The sequence below is a fragment of the Gasterosteus aculeatus genome, chromosome 15 (genome assembly GCF_964276395.1).
Source record: "Gasterosteus aculeatus chromosome 15, fGasAcu3.hap1.1, whole genome shotgun sequence".
NCBI lineage: Eukaryota > Metazoa > Chordata > Actinopteri > Perciformes > Gasterosteidae > Gasterosteus > Gasterosteus aculeatus.
In genome coordinates this window covers 3519274-3541720 of record NC_135703.1, presented here as the reverse complement: position 1 = coordinate 3541720, position 22447 = coordinate 3519274, and the positions used below count along the sequence as shown (strand labels likewise).

At 50.0% G+C, this 22447-nt stretch overlaps 1 protein-coding gene across 17 annotated transcripts in view; it reads left to right on the top strand.

The window, feature by feature from the left end:
• The window catches only part of LOC120832509 (ryanodine receptor 3), a 64571-nt gene that overhangs the window by 5672 nt on the left and 36452 nt on the right, over positions 1-22447 (top strand). For 11 of the 17 annotated variants that reach the window (XM_040198826.2, XM_078089434.1, XM_078089436.1 and 8 more), the window contains exons 2-23: positions 6459-6578; positions 8155-8259; positions 8615-8635; positions 10713-10727; positions 11285-11359; positions 11497-11575; positions 11671-11783; positions 12171-12270; positions 12390-12483; positions 13217-13291; positions 13783-13939; positions 14024-14188; positions 14542-14663; positions 15278-15458; positions 16404-16539; positions 17231-17326; positions 17408-17526; positions 18757-18890; positions 19479-19720; positions 19986-20178; positions 20771-20987; positions 21068-21172. In XM_040198826.2, coding sequence (XP_040054760.2) covers positions 6459-6578; positions 8155-8259; positions 8615-8635; positions 10713-10727; positions 11285-11359; positions 11497-11575; positions 11671-11783; positions 12171-12270; positions 12390-12483; positions 13217-13291; positions 13783-13939; positions 14024-14188; positions 14542-14663; positions 15278-15458; positions 16404-16539; positions 17231-17326; positions 17408-17526; positions 18757-18890; positions 19479-19720; positions 19986-20178; positions 20771-20987; positions 21068-21172 — 2664 coding nt within the window. The remainder of the gene's footprint in view (positions 1-6458; positions 6579-8154; positions 8260-8614; positions 8636-10712; positions 10728-11284; positions 11360-11496; positions 11576-11670; positions 11784-12170; positions 12271-12389; positions 12484-13216; positions 13292-13782; positions 13940-14023; positions 14189-14541; positions 14664-15277; positions 15459-16403; positions 16540-17230; positions 17327-17407; positions 17527-18756; positions 18891-19478; positions 19721-19985; positions 20179-20770; positions 20988-21067; positions 21173-22447) is intronic. The other 6 variants (XM_040198822.2, XM_040198828.2, XM_040198829.2 and 3 more) reach the window with 2 other exon arrangements.

Here is a 22447-nt window from a genome sequence, read left to right as displayed (position 1 = left end):
TTTGTATGAGAAAGTTAAGTGCTGAGTTGGGTTTTTTGGGAGTTTTGAAGCAGACGGCGGCAGTCTTCTGAAAATGCGCTCCCTGTTTGTGATGCAGTGGGTGAAGAAGAGTCTTATTGCCCCCGCTGTGTGTTTAAAAGACCCTTTCACAGCTGACGTTAGCTGGAGGCTAACGCCATGACTTGGTCAGTGTTCAATGTGCTAAAGTTACACACTGAAAATGTTATCTTGCCGTGTTGTTGGTGCCAGAGCTGCATAGATTGAGGACAATGAATCAATTCTAGGCTACAGAGTTCTACGATATCGGCATTTCACAGATGAAGACCAAAGGTTTCCAAAAGCTTAGCTTAGCCTTTTGTTAACCTGCTTCGCCACAGCTGCTGCACGGGAGCGGGCTAAACTATCAGATTGGGCTTATTGTCCGTAACCAGTAACCAGCTGTCTACGGACGGAGGGCAACTATGCCCGCTTGCTAATCCCGCCACACGTCCTGACAACGCTGGTTGCAGAAAACGATACAAAGTTGTCATTCATCTAGCGAGACCAATGTGCCTTCCTCAGCCGTGAGAAGTTGTGCGATGCGGCCCACCGGCAACGAAGGAGCCGGCTGATGGTCGTGTTGGTTCATGTGAGCTTTCTGGAGTAGCACTAGCGGGAGTGACTGTACACATTGTGCTATTTAAAAGAGGAAAAACAAGCCTCCAAAAGCAATTTAGCCAGTGTTAACGTGTGTGTTCAGAGATGAGTTCTGCCTCATGGCCCCACGAAATCATCTTCACTACCAGAGAAGGGTTCATTGAGTCATTTGTTCTTGACATACAGTTGCACTGCGAAATCGCACCAATTAATGTGTTGAGAAATGCAATTCTCCCCCCAGACAAGTGACAGAGTCTCATCCTTTTCCTCAGATATTGACAATCGTGGCTTTTCCCACCTCATAAAATATTCATATGTCTTTAACAACGTCTGTGTTGCACCACAGTAGAACAGACGCCACGATATTACTCTCTTGTTCATTACCATATTTATTGGCTCTTGTTGCTGCAGAACCAACACTGCGTGTTGTAAAGAAATGCCCCGCGCTGCCTCGCCGGGAAGCACGGTTAAAGATTCACGGGGGTTGCATGAACGAACATGCATGCCAGCACATATTCAACCCACGCTGCATCCATCACCGCCCGACGTAACAGGCCGCTGTATCTGTATTTGAAGCGGAGGTCTTTGTCGAGCCCTGCAGCAGAACTAACGCATAGAGATTTTTTTTTTATTTTTTTATTCCCCCACTGAGCCCAGTCTTTCTGCAGCATTTCTCCCAACTTGTATAGCTAAAGAGCTGACGCTTGAAAACCACCTCACCAAGCCCCTAATGGCGTGTTCCTAAAATATATGACAAATCCGAGTGCTGTAGGTTGATATTTGATGCGGTCGAAATTGTCGCAGAGGAGATGAGTTGCCTGTTTTTCCCGCCTGCCTTTTTCAGTCGTGCTTCAGCTTTGACACCCGGAGCTGTGCACGTGGGCATCGTCTCCAGTCCCTGAACAAATAAGAGTTTAACGCAGCGGCGTCTCCGCTGTAGTTCAACCCCCGCTCTCCGCTGTGCGAGCGCGCCGATGGGAGCTCTGAAGAGTTCCAGTCCGGTCAGGTCTTCAAGGACAACGGGTATTGTTGCCCCAGAGAAGCCGACGCTGGGATCCCTGTTATTGCGTAATATAGGATGTTGTTGCGCTGACCAGGTCTCAGTAGAACAGGGACAATCTGACATCTGCAAACATTGATGTAATCAGAATATACAACCGTGCAATATACTTTGGCCTTCAGCCCCCCCGACAAATGGTTCGTGGGTCTATTTGAAAGCATTAATCACACATGATAGACATTGCACATTGGATGCAACGGCATCCTTTCCTCGTGCATTAAGCACTGGCTTTGGCATCGCTAAAACACTCTGCTCCCGCTGCTTTTCTAGGTCACATGTACAGTAGGCTGGTCCTACTTCCACTTTATTGACCTGACAGAAAGGTGTCATTTCTATCTCCACACAACTCCAGCCTCTCTGTGGCTACCGCAGTGTGTGGTGCGAGTCGGGTACAAAAGCACCTGTCAGTGCTGCTCCGTTGGAGGTTCTTTAGAGGTTCTTCCTCTAAAAGAATGCAACACACTGCTGTCGGAAACGCAAAAGATCTCAATTCCCTCGGTAACTGAGAATACTTTGTGGGGAGGAAGCGGAGGAAGTAGTTTGTTCAATCTGCTCCCCCGCTGCGAGCCCCAGTGCCACCATGGAGTCAAGGGGGAAAATGCCAAACTGGGCAAAATATGCATCGCTTCATGTCAAAGCACTTTTACAGAGATGCTCCATTGCCCGTTTCTTTCTTTCTCGGTTCAATAGTGTAGATGGAAAGCGCCGGCCTGAAGCGGGGGTTGAGATGAAAATGCTTACCTCGCCTTTTTACATTAAAGCCACCGTCGGGGAGGAGAAGCAACGCTGCAATGAAAACACTTTACAGCTTTCCCTCCTCTGCTGCTTTGCGAGCAGACTGCCTTAATACCTCCGGACCCGCGAGGGGCTCGATCTGACTGCGAAGGCCGCACTTAGTATCACTCCTGTTATAAACTCTCCTCCTTGCATGACCCGTGGCGGGCCTCCTCTTCTCGTTATGTCCATGCCGTGACGTGCGCCTGAATTGCAAAGCCGACAGCAGCTTTACATCTTAAATGGCACAGAATGTTTGCAGACATTTTTCCCCCCTGAGCTATTTGGCAACGATCGCCACAGCCGTCCGATCTCTGTGATGGATTGTCTCCGTGTGGCTGCCGCTGTTCACAGCTGTATAGGCCGAGTGTAGGAGTGTGTGGCCGTTGTGTAATTAGATTGCCAACAGTGATTAGGCAATATGCGCCAGGTGATCATTGCGCACACACACAACCTACCTGAGAGGATTAAATATGGATAGGAGTATTGAAGCATCACAGATTAGATTAGTTTGCAGTGCTTTTGGTGGTGTTGTGTTCGTTTTTATCCTTAGAAAGTCGACTGTTCATCGATGGGCTTTGCAGCCAAATACCCCAAAGCGAGCTGCAACAGAGAGATGGAATAGAGCTTCAGCTATTTCCAGTGTGCAGGGGATACTAAGTAGTTTGTACAATCTATAATTAGCCTCAATTAAGACATTACTATTTATATATAGATAAAGTTGGCCCGATATTTGCAGAGTTTATCGGCGATCTGTATCCGTGCCAGAGACGTCGCGTGCCGAGGACCGGCCAAAGACACCGTCCAATAACCGTCTGTAAAGCTGTCGTCCTCGGCACCCTTAACAAAGAATTTAAAAGGAGGTTGAAGTTTTAGGAGGATGGCGAGATTAATTTACAGTGTGACTCTGCCCTGTGGGTTTTAAGGATGTGTGTGTTCCCCGTGCTCTCCATCTCTCTATTAGCTCTCTCTCTCTCTGTGCCTCAAGACGAGCATTAGCTTTTCCATTTACGCGGCAACCCTGAGTCATGAGGACTAAGCCTCGCTGCTGCAGCTCTTTCCATTTCACCTGGTGTCCCATCACAGCGCGAGAGAGCATTAAGATGCACGTCTACGCAGAAAGCACGTGGAATCTCCACTTGAATGTGGTGGAACGAATGTCGTCTAACACGGCTTCCTCTTAAGCTCAGAATGGAAAGGATCAAATAAACATCCTGCACTTCTTGTCACACAGATGGTTTCAGTCCGAGTGTTTTATAATGTTCTTTTATAATGAAGACTTTGGGTCCTCCTTCTCCCCAGTTACCTATGGCCTTCCAACAGGTACGAAAACACCGGGTCTCTTTCTGAACTAACTGTGTGCGAGAGGAGAAAGACAAGGGCGTATTGAGGACATTTAGGAGGTGGGACAGCTGGCCAGCTGTATTTTGTTCTGCGGTGCGAGACCAGCTGTATCAATCTGGCCGGGAACAAAGTCTCGGAGCGCGAGCCAGCCGCTGGCTGCACAGTGCTGACTGGCTGCAGGCCCCTGGTGGTGATGGTGGAGGCTCATTAGCCGGGACGCTGTACATCGGTGTCACGCAGGCACAAAGGGACAAAGTGGGGGCAAGAGCTGTGGACTGCATCGGCTTGGCTTGCAAGATCCGTATCATCCGCTTTTTTTTTTTTATTCCCCTTTTCCCTTCTTCTCCTCTGTCCTCAACTTCCTCCCACGGGGCCATTTGGTTCCATCCTCGGATCGGTTCACCGGCGAGTCGTTGGTGCAGGCTCAAGCTGCAGAAGACAAAATGGATCTGACCTCAAAGAGGGAGGCGGGGAGCTGAAAGCCGCTGTAGCTGCAGGATGGGAGTCTGGATTTTATCACCAGAAGCTTTTACTTTTATGGGGCAGACTAAGAGATGGCAATGTGTTCTTAACACGAGGTGCAACATTGCTTTTTTGCCAATTGGTAGTTTTGGTTAATGCAAATTTTGGCAAAATGTGTTTCAGGGATTTAAGCAGGAGACACATTAATGAAGACACTACTTGTCATGTTGTTCCCGGGCGGCTACAACTCTCCAAGTCCTCATGAAGCCGGGTTTATTTCCTCTGCAGCATGGATGCTTAAAACTTGAGGTATATCTCAAATGAAAGAAAATGAGCAATGGTAATGACATGAGTGCTCGGTGCAACATAGTGCAAGCTGCAGTGATACAAGCCTTGTGGGAGGCATCGAAGGAACACGTGAAATACCGACGCAATTCAGTCTCATAGTACTTAGAAAGCAGGGATGAAATCCTGTTTCCCTCTTTGGCTTTCCAGTTATTTTTTTTGTGCATATTTTGTGCCTTTTCACGTTTAAAGTACTGATTGTGCCGATGCAATGCAGCCCTGCGAAGTGCACGATAAATAGAGTCTCTCTCTACCTGCTGTGGACGGCTCTTAAAAAGCTAATGCTGAGATACCCCAGAATCCCCCCGAGAGCGCTTTGGTTCAGACTGCTTCCACTGACTCAAGAGGAAGCCGTCGCCACAAGAAGACACACTCCACAAACCTTTGAGCTTTGTTGTCTGGAGGGTTCGAATAAAGAATGATGTATATGTGAGTTCATAAGAAAAATGAGCTGCAGAGAAAGCGGGATGCTCCATAAAAAAACGTATTATCGGCCTCATTCCAGTATCGTTTTGTCCCTTAACAACACATTAAGTGCCTCTAAGCTCTGAAATCACTCCCCACTATCATCAGTGACGATCATTTATTCAGAAGCAGTCCGTTTACAAGTCAATGGCAGCGGCACTACGAGGTCTGCCAAGCTGTCGCCAGGCAGAAATCGGCACCGAGGTCATTATTCCGCTCCAGGAGAGCCCCATTGGTCGAGAGCAAGAAAATAACGGGAGTCGTCATACAGACCTGCTCATTGATATGCGGCGGCTTTACCTCCACAAGTCTCACAGGGGTTGTACTCTATTGTTACTGTGCACGCAGTGGAAATGCATGGACGTACACAGGCGTGATAGTGATAGAGCACTGTATGACGGTGTCACGATATTGTGTGAGTGTAGTGCAGTCTCAAGGTGCCCTTGCAGAGGACACCTTGAGACTCACAATGTCATCGAGAGCTTTTTTTAACCAGGCTGGCGGCGTAAATGAATACAAGAAGAAAGAGTCCGGGCCTTATTTTAGGTCATTTGCATTTACACGAAAGTGACAATTGGGTTTTCCCACCAGGTTCTAGTTTGTCTCTACACGGCACTCTGACTCTGCTCGACCCCTCCGTCGCTCTTCTCCAGACTTCTCCACGTTGACTCCGCCAAAAGCTGCAGAATCCCTCAAAGACTGTCTGTTCTACAGATTGTTGTCAAGTGAAACGTCTCCAAATCGAGGAGAGCATCTTCTTTCCTCGTAGTCGGACTGACGTCCCTCAGGATTAATAGCGGCGAGGGCCCCCGCCTCCTCCTGTAGCAGCCAGGTGCAACAGGGGATGATTGAGTAAGAGCGGTTGGTGACGGAGACGACATCAGATCGGTAGTTTGTTGCCAAAGAAAAAAGTTTTATCGCGTTACAAATGTGCACGATACTTTATCTTCACATGCCGCCTACGTGTAACTGACCATCCTTCCTTATACGACGTCCTCCATACTGACATCCACCTGTTATAATGAACTGCGTAAGCTCAATCAAAGTTTATTGGTTTATCGTTAAGCTTAGTGAATACATTTAGAATTATATAAGAGTCAAACTGAAGAGCAATTTATTTAGGGTTTCCAAATTCCTGATTTCTTCAATGAAATTAAATTAGCAATCCATTATTGAAAAAAAACTAAGGTTTGGATAACTAATGGAGACTAATGCGTCTTTCCTACAACGGAACACAATCTAAATATGAGCACTTGGTTGAATCTCTTGCGTTCTCCCAAATCGATGAACGCACGCGCTGGCAGATCACACACACACACACACACACACACACACACAGAGCCTCAGTCTGAAGTCCGTTTTGTCTCGACAGGATGATGAAGTGGTGCTCCAGTGCGTGGCCTGCATCCAGAAGGAGAATCGCAAGTTCTGCCTGGCGGCCGAGGGGCTGGGCAATCGGCTGTGTTACCTGGAGCCCACGTCCGAGGCCAAGGTAGGAACTCCGCTCTTATGCTCTGTGATCTGAGACGTACACACACACACACACACACACACACACACGTACGTATAGTTTGCAGGAAAGCGAACCGCAGGAAAAGATGCACGGAAGCCAAGCAACCATTGAGTTCAGCCTCCTAAGATCCGGCGAAGATTCAGTGAAGCCAAGCGGAGACGCGGAGAAAAGCAGCTCAGCGGCCTGCAGTCTTCTTCACGTGCTTCTCTTGCCACCGACGTGGCCTCTCCGCCGACGGACGACAATTCCCACAAATGACACCCATGGATGAAGCCCATTCACAGATAGTAGGCAGAAATGTCCGACTGGCGATTGGCTTTGTAACAATCCCAAGATAGCTCTCACCTTTTGCATCTTTCCACATCTGGAAATGTTCTTCATGTGTGTGTATATGCGTAGGGGAAGAGGGGGGTGCACATAGGGAGGTGATGCATTCACCCCATATTGGGTGGTAATTACACCTGACAGTTGTGATGGATGCTCTCCCTATCTGGCGCTTTGTCTTCATTTCCAACATCAACAATGAAGAGGTGTGAACCAAAGGTGGATATTTAGGAGCCTCCCGAACTGGAGGCCTCTTTCCTCGGGCCAACTAGCCGCGACCACAGAGTGAGGTGGATTTACAGTGTGCACGGTGCGAATGGGAGCATCAATCAGCCTGTGAGCAGCTGCTTGATTGTAATATACGAGCAGCAGCTCGGGCCTGTCAGCGGCTCGGTGTTGTGACCACTGGAGGCTCAATGCCCAAAACCGCAGCGGCAGCGGCGCTGCGACTCACGATGAGGGTTCAGTGTGTGAAGCCAAACCGAGTTCTTCGCCGTTGTAGCCAGTGACCTGTGTTTGTGTGTTTGTGGAGCCTGTCAGTGGGCTGAAGGTGGTCGTCTGACAGAAGAGCTGAAGGAAACCGCATTATTGTCTGTGGGTTCATCCCTTTCTCATTAGAAGCTCCTCTGCGTGTCTGGATGACGACAGAAAACGTGGAGGCTGGATGCAAGATGAACTCATTCCATCTCTCCGAATCACACAAACCACTCGAGTCGATGGCGTTTTGAATCGCTATGGCGGCGGTCAGTTTAGTCTTGTCCTGACTTCAAATCTATGGACACGTCCCCCTGAAACTGGGTCCCGTTAAGTTTGCAAATGAGGTTGGATCTACTCGAGCCAGTTTGAGGGGGGGTTGAGGTACTCCGTGGTGTTTAGGTTGGTCTCATTTATCTTGTTGTTACTCCCCAAAAATAACTTAACATCCCAGATTCCCTCATTGTGAGTCGCCCCTGTCCCCCCCTGTCCCCCCCTGTCCCAGTTAGGCATCTTTTACCGTACTTCTGTTTTTCAAAGTACCTTTTAATGAATATCTGCCTCTTGATTAAGACCAACTTGGTTCAAGTGCAGTAAAAGTGCAGCAGTCGGCACGGGTTAGGCGAGTGGGCATCTAATCAGAATATCCCAGTGCATTCCACAGCCTCTCCACATTTTTCAAGTGCGTTTTGCTTGCGCTGCACAACAGTCAAAGGTGTGCGTTGCTGAGCCGTGACCCGCTTACCTGTTGTTGCAGTATGTTCCTCCGGACCTGTGCATCTGCACCTTTGTGCTGGAACAGTCTCTGTCGGTTCGAGCCCTCCAGGAGATGCTGGCTAAGAGCGGACAGAACAGCGAAGGGGTGAGCAATGCCGAACACACACACACACACACACACACACACACACACACACGTGCAGGCATGCTAACAAACACGGCACTCACAGACTCACATGCTGTGTATTCCACCCTGTTTTGACGTTAGAAAGCTGCAAAACTGTTTATTGTGAAGAATGCAGACAGTTCAGTTAAAAACTCTTAACTTAACTTAACTATAAAGAGATTAAATGTGAATACGTGAATTTGTTATCCACAGTCACTGTAATCTCTGCACCTGATCTTGTTTGAAGTTGTCTTCTCCTCGCTGTGACAGCTGTGTAATTCTCCCTTCTTTGTCTTCTACTTTCCGTGTATAATCCCCGTCTTCTGCGTGATAGACGCGTGGCCCCGACCGATGGGTACGTCCGCCACTCATTGCATTCCCACCTCCTCGCCAATGCATGACGCGGTGCGCTCGCCACATCACGCTACGACGCGTCGCCGCCGAACATTAAGCTTTACGCCGGGGAACCGGTGGCAATCGCGTCGCGCTTTAAAATAACTGATGATTGCATGGAATGTTTTGCGCCAGGAGCATCCACGCGGATGTTTACTGCAGGTGTTTGCATCACCCATGTTGTGATGCTACGACAGGACGCAAACAGCTGGGACCAACAAACAGAAAACGATCGCGAGGCGTTTTGGTAAAAAGGAGAAACGCACCGTTGACTCTGAGTCGGCTTGGCACATGGTTATTATCGCACATTGCTAATGATGGTAAGAATGTGCATGAGTCCAGAGTCCAGCCTCATTCCTCGTGCATCAGAATCCAACTCAAATCAAACTGCCTTCTTGTTTGTCGGGCGGAGAGTGAAGGCCTCACAGCGCAGCTCCTTAAATGAGTCAACTGACCTTCAAATGTGCCTTTTATCCACTTAGGGGCTCCTCACTCGTTAGTTGCAGCACATGTTTCTTTACTTTGTGCCCCCCCCTCAGCTGGAGCTCAGCCTGCCAGCTGCAGCGATAGTGAGTGCAAGGAAAACGAGCCGATCTGATCCCTCAAGACTTTCCTTTTTGATAATAATGCACTATTAAACTGTAAAATATGTTCCTGACTCTAGAAAAGGGAAGACTAAACATGATTTCAGTTGGACTGTAACGTTGTTGCTTTTCATTCTTTCTCACTGGACCATTTTCCTCATCGTTCGCTCAAAATTCTGTTCTTTCACACCTCTTGTGCCTGTGCGGCAAAGACTGCCGTGACATCGACGACTTGGATTGACTTCTTTTATCGCGTTACTTCACCGCTTTCCCTCTCCTCACGTTCATCTGTTTTCAATACCCTCGTTCTATTCCTCATCCGTCATCCTGTGCTGAAATGTCACGACGGGACGCGCCGTTAAAGTGGAAACGGAGGTTGAATACGTCTCGCCTGCGGCTCTCGAATCAATGTGTCTTCTGAGGGACGGGCTTTATCAATAGACAGCGGCCGCAGCAGGTCGCTAGTTCGGGGCGTCGTATCCGGAAGCTGCTGAGACTGAGGAGCACCTGCAGAGGCAACACACTTACAACTGTGCCGACCAGAGACTGGACCGTACGCATTTGTTGCCGCAGATTAAAAAACGAAACACTGAACCGATTGATCGCGCCGGTCAAAAGGACAAAATGATGAGATCAGCCAATCGGAGCGTCTCACTCGACGTCAAGCGCACCCGCGTTTCATCCTCTCGCTGCAGCCTCTTTGTCCTCCAGCCGTGTCCACCCCTACGTCGATGAGAGAAACCTCGAGCTGTGCTAAATGTCACGTCTTTGAATTGATTCCAGAATCACTTGTGGTCAAACATCTGGCCGGGAGAACCGGTACTTGTTGCGCCTCCTTTACACCTCTCTGTGATTGGTTTCAGCGTATCGAATCCTCGCTGGATTTTGTCTCTCACATTCAGAAAATGAAGTTTCCGTACCGCCGCGAAATCACAAAGCCCCCCCCCCCGCCCCTGCAGTTCTCCTGCGCTCCCCAGGCGAGGGATGAGGAAGTGATTGGGAGGCTGGGGTTTATCGGTTGGGGTGATTGTGCCGCATTAGGCTCAGAGCCTCAGCCAGCGCGCAGCTGTGGCCACAAGCACAGGAGAAGCCAGTGCTGCAGTGTGCGCGACACAACGGCACCAAATCACAGCTCGGTTGTTGTGGCTGGAGCCAATCCAGGGGGATACATAGAGAAAATGAAACCGAGGGCGAGAGAGGCCGTGGATGCTTTCCACAAAACCCTCTTCTCACACAGTTATACGTATCCAGTTTATCAAACAAAAAAAAAACCTGGTTGGCTTTCTTCCAGAAACGGTTTCTGGATGTCCACTGGTTTTCCCGTATTAATTGAACGATTGTTTAAATCATTTGCAACAAAGGCTGGAATAGTGCAGCCGCAGGCAGAAAGGTTCAGGAGGAGGAGAACAGCCGCTGCCGGATATTGACTCTCTTTCTTACCTCAATGCTTCCTAGAGGCTCATAAGGAAGGTGAGTAACGCGGGAGTTTCTTGCCAAAAGAACAACAACAAAGTTCTTTATCCCCATTTGCATCTCTACCTGTAGAGATGCCATTTGCCCCCCCCCCCCTTCCCTCCCCCACCACCTCCCACTCCCCCCTCCTCCCTGCATCTGAACAGAACCACACAAGCGGCAGAGTCCCTCCCTACTAACGTCAACGCTGCACCGGAGACTCACAGTAGCTGTGCATCCTTCCCACAATCCCCTTTTTGTGGGAGTGCTGGAAAGATGAGCCCGTATCCGGTTTGCTCGTGGATACAGGAGTCAGATCCTCCGTCGCCTCCGGCGGGTCCGATTGCATGTCTCCATTGCCGAGATGGCGTGTCAGAAAGTTGTGCCCCAGCCTCCCCAGCTCCCTCCAGGTCATCATCGCTGGCCAGAAAGGTCCTCGCTGAGGTCAACATTCAGTGCCAGAGGTCGGGTGCTGATTGAAGGGGGGCTGGAGAATGAGTTGTGGTGTAACTACGTGTTTGTGTGGTTTTTTCTCTGTGTGTGTGTGTGTGTGTGTGTGTGTGTTATCGCTCTAGGCGGCGCAGAGTGGCGGACACAAGACCCTCCTGTACGGACACGCCATCCTACTCCGACATTCCTTCAGCTCCATGGTAAGAGATCGCACGCGATCTGTGTTTTTGCCGGCGCGAATAGCAGCTTAGATGCATGAAGGGCAGCGTTCTGCACAGCGCTGCGTGTGTGTGTGCGTGTGCGTGTGTGTGTGACGGCTGCTTCCTGTGCGCCGCAGTTTCTGGCCTGTTTGAAGACATCAAGGTCGCAGACCGACAAGCTGTCCTTTGATGTCGGGCTGCAGGAGGATTCAACAGGTAAAAGAAAAAACGCTTTGCTTTCATCCACCTTCTTTCGTGGAGCCGCACACGTGTGTGTACGTACGAGTAAGCGCCCGCGTGTGTCCCTGTAGGTGAGGCTTGCTGGTGGACCATCCACCCCGCCTCCAAACAGCGATCGGAAGGAGAGAAAGTGCGGATTGGTGATGACCTCATCCTCGTCAGCGTGTCCTCCGAGAGATACCTTGTAAGTCTGCCGCTCGATCCTCGACGTCGTAGCGGATTGTGATTTTTTTTAAATGAGCTTTAGTGGTTTTCGGCCTCGTTGCGTGTTCACATCGATGACGATCGTGGTCCTGTTGACCTTTTCAGCAACAGGCTTTGTCCCCCGCTGTCCCCGGCTGTCCCCCGCTGCATGTGGGGACGGCACATAAGGGCTGTACGGGGACGATCGGGACACAGCTGCTGCAGAAGACACTCAAGGCGTCAGTGTGTCGCCCCCTCATCGCTCAATGACAAACCGGGCGGTTTCAAACTCCAGCTGAACTCGAAGCTCGAGAAGTTTGAACTTCTCATTCGACGTTGAAGGAATAATGTAATTTAGATGAATCCGAAATCCTTCTCTTTCCTGCAGCACTTATCCATCTCCAGTGGCAACATCCAGGTGGATGCTTCCTTCATGCAAACCCTGTGGAACGTCCATCCCATCTGCTCCGGTAGCAACATAGAAGAAGGTAGAAGCTGCTTACGAGACTGCTCTGTTATTTGATGGTATTGAGAAATATGCATGTTTTTTAAGCACAAACAGTAAAGGATGAATGATTTATAATGTCTGTCCGTCCTCCTCCTGCAGGCTACCTGTTGGGTGGTCACGTGATGCGGCTCTTCCATGGGCATGACGAGGTGGTGGCCATCCCGGGGTCAGACCAGACTGAAGAGCAGCAGAGGTGAACTTCATCGCACCTTAACACCCAGGGGGGGGTCGTCCTGTTATCGATTCCAAAGCACAAGTTGATGCACAAGAAGCCAACTCACCTGTGATTTGCCCCGCGGCTCCTCGTTAAAACGCTTCTGACCAGCTCGCGCTCTGCTCCCCCCCCCCCCGCGGAGCCAAAATGGCGGCTGCGCTATTTTTACCCTCAGCACAGCCGCTTGTTGCCATCGCAGATGAGGTACGCCGCAGAAAAGAACGGGCACACCGGCCCCAAAGTGGGTCAAGACAGCGGGCAAAGCCCGTTCGCACTCAGCCAGGTGCCTGGATATGTGTGTTCCTCTTGGGCACAACCACACACACACACGCACGCACACACACACACACACACACGCACGGGGTGTCTATTTTTAGAACAGAGCGCGGCGGATACGGAGGCAGCGTCGGATGCGATTTTCACCGTTTTGCCCCCCCCCCCGCTGCTGCTGCTGTCTTTGAAATTCAACAGAGCGAGCTGTTTAAAGGTCAAAGTCAAAAGATTTACTCTTCCTCCGTGTAGAGGAGCACAAATCACTGAGCCCGTGAAGCTGTGGCTTATCAGGCTCTACAGCTCGAAGGATGTGATGCTGCGCGAATGTGTGCGCGTACACGCGAGGTGGTCTTCTCCTAACGGAGGGTCCGATGACCTCGGCGGTAAATGAGGTGGCATTTAAAAGACAATCCCACTCACGCTTCTCTGGCATCCCCAGGATAGTCAACTATGAGACGGGTAAAGCCGGCGCCAAGGCCAGGTCCTTGTGGAGGCTGGAGCCGCTCCGAATCAGGTGGGCCGCGTTATTTCTTTCCTTCCCGTTTCTACCTATTTGGTTGAGTTCTTCCCTCATTCTTGTATTTCTGCGTTTCTCTCCCTACGTTAGATTCCCTGCTGCACTTTGGCCTGTGTGTCTTTTCCGTTTCTTTATCCCTCCCTCATTCTCCTTTTCTTCTTGCTCTCTCTCGGTCACCTCTTTAATCCCGGTTACTTTACATCGTCGCAGGCATGCATTCATTCCTTTTGCCCTTTTTCAAATCCTGTGTCAACTACCACACATTATGATTTTTTTTTAAATCCCCGACGAGAAACCAAGTGCATAATCAGAGAAATGTGCTCAGCTGTTTATTAATTGTTCTACCTCACGGCACGCTAGATAATTAGCAGCCGGTGGCAATATTAAATCAGCTAGTTAGCAGAGGGCGTATGAAACGCACCTCTTTCTCCTTTGCTTTGCCTTTGCTCGCTGTGCTTCATTTCAACGCGTGGTTGTGTCAACGACAGCTGGAGCGGGAGCCACATCCGCTGGGGCCAGGCCTTCAGACTGCGCCACCTGACCACCGGTCACTACTTGGCCCTCAGCGACGACAGGGGGCTGGTGCTGCAGGATCGGGAGAGGTCCGACACCGTAGCCACGGCCTTTTGCTTCAGAGCTTCCAAGGTCAGGACGCACGCACTCACCCTCGTCCCGCTCGCGATTCCTCGGCTCATTCTTGCCGTTTTCGTCCTCTCCTCCCTTGTGCAGGAGAAGCTGGAGCAGAGCCCCAAGCGGGACATCGACGGCATGGGAGCGGCGGAGATCAAATACGGGGACTCGCTCTGCTTCATCACGCACGTGGCCACGGGACTCTGGCTCTCCTACCAGGCACCGGATGTCAAATCGGCCCGTCTGGGTCCCCTCAAGAGACGAGTGAGCGGAGACAAAAACATGAGCACAAGCCGTTCGGTAGCCGAGATAGTTCTCGATAATCGCTCATTATTTTGAGGAGAGGTGAGATTATTTTGTATCAGTTCGTACACGGCCGAGTATAAAACGCGTCCCTTGGCTTTTGTTTCAGGGGCTGTGTGCGCGACAATGTGTCCTCCATGTAAACAAAGCCAGATCGCCTGTAGTGTCAGCACCTGTGTTCCAGACACGGTGGCTCGGCGCTCTCCTCTCCCTTAAATAGCACCCTCCCCCGCTTCCACGTCCCAACCCGCCCCTGTCCCCGCATCGCTTCGCATCGACGGTGTCTCACGGGCCTTTGTCTCTGCCCTCTCAAGGCGTGCCTGCACTCCGAAGGTCACATGGACGACGGTTTGACCCTGCAGCGCTGCCAGCACGAGGAGTCCCGCGCCGCGCGGATCATCCGCAACACCACGTTGCTCTTCAAGCGATTCATCAGGTGCGTTGGTGCGCCTCGCAAATACCGATAGAGAGAGATGACGGAACAAAGCGCAAAGACACACAGACATCACAACGGCGAGGTAATGTCCCTGCAGATTGTGAACACGTTCCCATGCGGAGTTAAGCTCCGGGCCTGTGAGTTTTGACTGAAGCCCCCAGACGGCTCGCTGTGCGGCGCGCTGCCGCGTTTCCAACTGCAAACGCGGCAGCGGCGTCGCAGCTACGCTCCGCCGGGTGCATCCGCCGGCCCTTATTTGCTGTCAAGCGTCGCCGCCGTCTTCGGGCTCACGAGGGCACCCACGGGCCCACTCCACCCCCCCCCCCCCCCCCCCGCCCGTACGGCGGGAGCTATTTTTAGCAGGCCTGGGGAAATCAGCACTTCGGCATGGATGAACCTGTGGGCGAAACATTTTGTGAGTCATCGGCCTCCCGGCAAGTCGGCTCGGCCTCCCGATTAAGAGTGTCGTTTGCCGATTTTGTTGAAGGAAGAGAAGAGCGTACTGAAAATGTAATTGGCTGCCGCTTTCATGTGGAGGTTATTTGTGAAACGGTGACGTTGCCTTTCCCCTCCTCCTCCTCCTCCTCCTCCTCCTCCTCCTCCTCCTCCTCCAGAGACCTTGATTGTCTGGGGATGAAGAACTGGGCGCTGGTCACGCTGCCGGTGGAGGAGGTGCTCCAGACCCTCAACGACCTCATCACCTATTTCCAGCTGCCCGATGCCGAGCTGGAGCACGAAGAGAGGCAGATCAAGCTGCGCTCGCTCAAGAACCGGCAGAACTTGTTCAAACAGGAAGTGAGTTTCAGCATGAAGGGAAGGCTCCGCGAATTATCCGTTATATCGCAAAGTGTGTGCCGCTCTGCGGTGCAGCAAAACACGAAAAAAGCCCCTTTTAAAGAGTTTGATTTGTGATTTGAGGCAGTTTTATCAAATGGCTGCACGGAGCAGCAGCAAATCACCAAAAGACAAAGTATGTGAAAGACTAAAGCGATTGATTCTTTTCTGTGTGCGTTTGAATGGCGTCTTGTTTTCGGAGGCGGCGTTGCATTTCAAGGTGTCAGCACTTTTGGCGTTATAAGTTTTCTGGCAGCAGCTCGCTGAGGCTTTCTTCTAAGCCGCCCGGATCTAAATTGCTTCCATCAATTACGAAATGACAGCAGCCTCACTGGGGGCGCCTACGATGTCAACTATCCGAACCCCCCCCCCTTAACCTTCGCGGGGCTACAACGACGTGTCACTGTATCCTCAAGCCAACCTTCTGGAATGTGAGTCACAGGACTGTACGTGCATATGCGGTTGTTTCAACGTTGGCAAATTATGCATATTTCACGGATTCTTTCTTTTTTTTTTTTTTTGCTTTCTATGATAGTAAACCGAAACGGTCTTTGTTCCCTCCTAATACGTTACATTTCGAGGGGCAATTTGTCACCTTCAGACAGCTGACTCAGGATTTTCCAGGCATGATGAATCATCATCATCATCTTTACGGCCCACTTTTAACGTATCTGATCACTATAGACACCTCGCTGTGGCATAAATCACCGCGACTCACTAAACGGGACGGTACAGAGCCACAGAGCAAGTTAGTCATTCGGAACGGCCGGCTAATTAAAATGCTGCAGAGAAATACGCGCTGAAATGAACTCCCGATGAGCTTGTTTTCAATACATTTTTTTAAATGTTTTTGTGAAACCGGTGTCACCGGTAGGTGGTTATGCAACGTTCACTGCGTTTCCTCAGGGGATGCTGACTCTGGTGTCCAACTGCATCGATCGCCTCAACGTGTACAACAGCGCCGCCCACTTCGGGGAATGTGCGGGTTCAGAGGCGGGAATAGCTTGGAAAGACATTCTCAACCTGCTGTATGAGCTGCTGGGTAAGAAGCCGGCCTACCGCGCGCACACACACACACACACACACACACACACACACACACACACACACACACCCTTATCGGCCATTGGATATCAATTCCCATCACTGTGCTGCGTTGTGTTCTCGCTGTGCTTTTTGTGTCCCTGTGGCAGAATGCGGGCAGCTGGTTGCACTGCCAACATATGCTCTGTCGCATAGAGATGCCGCTCACTGAAATGATGTGGCGGGTTGCAACATTTCCTTTACCCTTTTGTGGCAGTAAATATGAATTTGCAAGCGGGCGTGTTTTCTCGCTCCCGTCGCATTTTTGATGTGTGATATTATAATATTCCTGTGGAGACGTTGTCCATCCTGCCACACTGAACCTCCTCCTCTCACACCGGTTGCACCTCCCGGCTCATATTAGTGTTCCTGGCCACGTTTGTCTCTTTCCCTCCTTCACGCACCTCTTGCGGCGCTAAGTGGATTTGGGACGCCTCCCTCCCTTTCTTTCTCGCTCTGCCTGCGTTGAGTGACCCTGTCCTTTCTGTTGTCATCATGCGGGTGCGCTTGTCATCTTGTGTTTGTCTTTTCACTCCTGGTGTCGTCCCGCCTCAAAGTAGAACCTTCCATAGTTTTAAAAGGCAGTTTTATTTATTTTTCTTTCTTCCCTGTAACATTTGCCCCGTGCACACTGTCCTTGCACCCCACAGCCGCTTTAATCAGGGGGAACAGGAACAACTGCACTCAGTTCTCCAACAACTTGGACTGGCTGGTGAGCAAGCTGGAGAGACTGGAGTCCTCTTCGGGTAAGCTCGTCGTCAGGCTTGAAAAACGCGCGTCTTTCCTCTGTGGGTGTTCGACTGATTGACGCACGTGTGGCTGCGCAGGCATTCTGGAAGTCCTCCACTGCATTCTAACCGAGAGCCCGGAGGCCCTGAACATCATCCAGCGAGGACACATCAAGTCCATCATATCTCTACTCTACAAGCACGGACGCAACCACAAGGTGAGCAGCTGCTCCGTCTGTTGGGGGTTAATCCGAGGCGCTGTCGCCGCTGTGACAGAAGACAAAATAAAGGCATTTTTTGAAAATGAACTAAAGTAAAAAAATTGGAATCCGGGGATAAAAAGATGTTCTTAAAGGTGTCGTTTGAGTCCGGTAAATGCGTAGCCGGAGCTCACAGCCAATTAGCATAACAACAGGAAATGTGGGGAAACGGCGATTTCAGCTCGGGACCAAGGGTTACAGAATCTGTCCGGTAGCTCCCTGCAGTCTCCTCTGGTTGCTTAGCAACTGCCATCGACCAAGATATAGTCCAGCATTTCCCCCTCATTAAATGGGAAATTGTTGTTTGTACACATTGTTTTTTGTACAGATTAACCCAATTAAATATGTGTTAATTAGTGAGTTTAATGGGTGCTGCCGGGGTGTTAGGGTTACCGTTTCCCCTGTTCCCGTGAGGCTAAGAAGCTAAGCTAACTGGATGCTAGATTTTGAGCTAAAGACGACCGAGTTTTTCTCAACATCTCGGCGAGAAAGCAAATGAGAAAATCTTCAAACTTTTTGTTTTTTTAATATACTGAAATATTTTTGCTAACGTTTAGTCAAGCGAGAAAACACACAACAACAACCCAACGTGCCCATTCATCACGCATCTCAAGTTTTTCCCTCATTAGGCACCAAAACGCTCCACTGGATGCACATTCATTTCCATAACCGTTGCCTTCGGGCCCGTTTGTCACCTCTTCTTGTCCTTAACTGTTAATTCATGTGCTTTAGTGATGCCGGTATTCAAGCTTCCATCACTGAAAGAAGGCTCGAGGAGGATTAGTTGTAGTCTGTCCCCATCGTGGATTAATCAGTTCAACATTAAAATGAGATCGGGGGGCAGTCAGCTGGCTCGGGTCATGAATCTGCCAGAGCGTATAATTTAGCTCTGGATGCAGGAAAGAAGGACCAGTGACGAAGCGTAGGTGCTCTGTCCTGTCGCCCACGGCTGAACCTCACGTCCCTTTTCGTTCTGCGGCTTCGTTGAGCGTCAAAGGGATTCTGTTGGACAGGTTTTTGCCTCTGATAAACATCTCTGAGTAATCCTGCAGTGGTTGCATGTAAATACTTTCTCCCTTGAGCACCAACATGGAGATAAGTGATTTCTGGAAAGGTGCAGGTTCATATCCAGGGTTCAATGGGGACAGTTATTGATGAACTCTTCCTGCCTCCGTCTTCCTGTTGTAGATTCTGGACGTGCTCTGCTCGCTGTGTGTGTGTAACGGCGTGGCCGTGCGGACCAACCAGAACCTCATCTGTGACCACTTGCTGCCCAGGAGAGATCTGCTGCTGCAGACGCAGCTGGTCAATGATGTCCAGAGGTCAGGAAGCCTTCCGCTCGCCACGCTGCCCTTCAGCGGCGTGCTTTTGGCTGCAGGGGTTTTGTCATATTTGAATTTGAATTTGTGCGTTTCACAGTTCAGCATCGCGCACGCATCTTAGATTAAGTGGAAAATATGTGATTATGCTGAACAAGCAAAATGTGTTGGCATAACATTTAGTATTGCATAGCACAATGTGGCATATATTACATTTTCACATGTATATCATTATTAAACATTATTTGAATATACTGTTAGGTCATATTACTCGTCTTATTCTCTTTTTTGGTTGGTTCAGTTAAGCAACAAGAGACTCGTGGCTCAATATGTCGTGATTGTTTAATTGATGGAAGATGGAACTTTGCCTTTAAATATCCTTTGTTCTCCTTTTGATGTTTTCTTTCTTTGTGCAATGAAAGATTTATTCAAACAATTCTCTTCGATGTGCGTTGAGCGACACTTCGAAAGAACCTCCCGAACCAAATACATCGGAGGCAACGTCCCAAATGTTCACAACAACAAATATCTGCGAACACGTGACCGCCTCTCAGGGATGACTAACGCTTGTACGTTTAACTCCCCCGCCAGCATGAGACCCAACATCTTCCTGGGGGTGAGCGAAGGCTCGGCTCAGTATAAGAAGTGGTACTACGAGCTGATGATTGACCAGGTGGACCACTTTGTGACCAGCGAGCCCTCCCACCTGCGGGTGGGCTGGGCCAACGCCAAAGGCTACGCCCCCTACCCCGGAGGAGGAGAGGGGTGGGGAGGCAACGGCGTGGGAGACGACCTCTACTCGTATGGTTTCGACGGACTCCACCTCTGGTCAGGTCAGTGGGAGGAAGACGTGTCGGCTGTTTGTGCGTAACGTGATGCGAGCGACCGGGGCTACGGCCAGGTGGCGTCTAGACGGCATCAATCCCCCCCCCCCCCCCCGCGGGGACGATCTCCTTGCCCAGACTGTGTGTTACTTTGTGCACAGGTCTGCGCGTGTTTGTGAGAGAGACGTGATCCGTGCCAGCAGCACTCACTGGGTCATATTTCACATAACCCTGCGTGTGTGTGTGTGTGTGTGTGTGTGTGTTTGTGGCGCAGGTCGTATCCCTCGGGCGGTTGCGTCCGTAAACCAGCACGTATTGACCTCCGAGGACGTGGTGAGCTGCTGCCTGGACCTGGGAGCTCCCAGCATCTCCTTCAGGATCAACGGACAGCCGGTCCAGGGCATGTTTGAAAATTTCAACACAGACGGTCTCTTCTTCCCCGTGGTCAGCTTCTCCGCGGGGGTCAAGTGAGTCTTACTAGCCTCCATGAGGTTACTAGATGATACATGGGCGGAACAGAAAAGGAAAGGCAGCCACAGACAAATAAAACACATTTGAAATGCCGCTCTGTGTGGCTGCGTTTAGTCTATAATGTATAAAGTATAAAGTGTCATTGTTCATTCCTCCCGAGGCTGCTTAAGACTTTTCGCGCAATAAAAGCTTCCCAACGTCAGGAAGCCGCGACCCTCCGTTCTCGTGCTTTAAAAACTGCCCCAGCGGAAAGGGGTCAACGTCTCCTCGCGCCAGAAAGTGACAGCTGCACATCTTCACGGCCCAATAATTGCGGGTCGCAGTCAGAACGGGCTCGGCTGCGTCACCGCGACTACTTCAGCAGCTATTCCGGGCGTCCTCAGGAGAGTCTCTCCTCAGTGACGGCCAGCGTCTCAGAGCTAAACTGGGAACAGATTGAAGCGGATTTATGGGAGAAAAATATGAGGTTTTATCTTCCCTAACTGCTTCTTTCATTAACGGCTGTCTAATTACCACATTTTTCCCCCCCCGGATGAATCAACAAAATAATAGATTCAACGCCCGTTTGATCCCGTTTGATCCCGTCAGGGTTCGCTTCCTGCTGGGCGGCCGGCACGGCGACTTCAAGTTCCTGCCGCCGTCGAGCTACGCGCCGTGTTACGAGGCCCTGCTGCCAAAGGAGAAGATGAAGGTGGAGCCGGTGAAGGAGTACAAGAGGGATGTGGACGGAGTCCGCGACCTGCTGGGCACCACGCGGCTCACGTCGCAGGCGTCCTACATCCCCACGCCCGTGGAGACCAGCCAGGTGAACCGCCGGAGCGACGCGCTGAGGAAACCTCCCACCTTTTTGGTCTTCTTTACGACCCTTTGCGCTGGTTTCCTCAGATCGGGATGCTGCCTCACCTGGAGAAGGTTCGAGACAAGCTGGCGGAGAATATCCACGAGCTGTGGGGGATGAATAAAATCGAGCTGGGCTGGATGTACGGCAAGGTGAGACGTACGCAGATCCACGCAACGCGCCCCGTAGCTAAAAGATGAAGACGTGAGCCGTGCTTCTCGCCGTGTTCGGGGGGGGAGAGAGAGATAAAGAATCACAAATGCACATGTTCTGTACTAATTCGAGATGGGGAAACGCTTGAAAAAGCACTAGATGTCGGTAGCGGTGTGATTGAATCATCGGAAGCCTGTACGTCATCTTGCTTTCTCTTTTATAATTTGCTGTTCACACCAAAAAGAGGGTAAGTGGAAAGAAAACTCTAATTGTCCATATTCGATGCCGTTCGTACCGTTCATTTAGACGCTTCATTGTTTACGTGTTTTAGTAGAAGTCGTGAATAACAACGTATTGCTTCACCAACGGGCAGAACAGGGTGTTTGGGCAAGTTATTTGCAGCAATAAACCAAGAGGATCTGAATTATTTGCATTCAGTATTTGCTCCATTGATTCTTTAAAGACGTAATCCGTCCTCTGACTGTAATCCCAGGAGATTTATGATGCAGCTCTAGTTTGACATTTTGAAGGATTGTCTGGTTTCTTTTTGCTGCGTTGATCAAATCAACACCGTTGTCTTGCCATAAAGACTTGAAGCAACACAAAGCAGCCGGCCTGGCTCTGTCCAAAGTTCTACAAACACTAGAATCCAGACTAAGAAGAATTTAAAAAAAGAGGTACAATGTTTTAATTATTGATTTAAAGAGACCTTCATTCTTCTTTTGGATTGAGTCATGCAAGCTGTTTGATTCTGATAATAAGTGTTGGCGCGCAGAAGGACGTTCAACTGAAAACAATGTTTATTTTGCATTGTTAGACCAAACTCTACTCTTTAGAAGTAATTGCGATTGCAACTTAAATTGCGATTGGAATCGATACAAACAATATCTTAAATAGTGTGCTATTTTTGTTCGGTTGGATGACTCGCTTGGTTTATTGTACGTCAGGTAAACGATGACCCCAAAGTGACCTGTTTTGCCCTTAAAGGAACAGACGCCGACACAAACGACGACATGGAACACAGCTCTTATGTCGATAATACAAACGGACATGAGAATCCTCCTTCAGTCACATTTTACTGTCTTAAATGCACAAAGGCGGCAATCTTATTATGTCACAGTGAATGTAAATACGTTTAGACGCCGTCATTCACTGGGATTCGTGGAAAAAGTCATTTGCATACGTGTGTTTACATTCGTATTATTACAAAAGTAATTCTGATTAACACACAGTTCTTGTACTATTCACAAAAGAGCTGGCTGGTTTTCATTGGA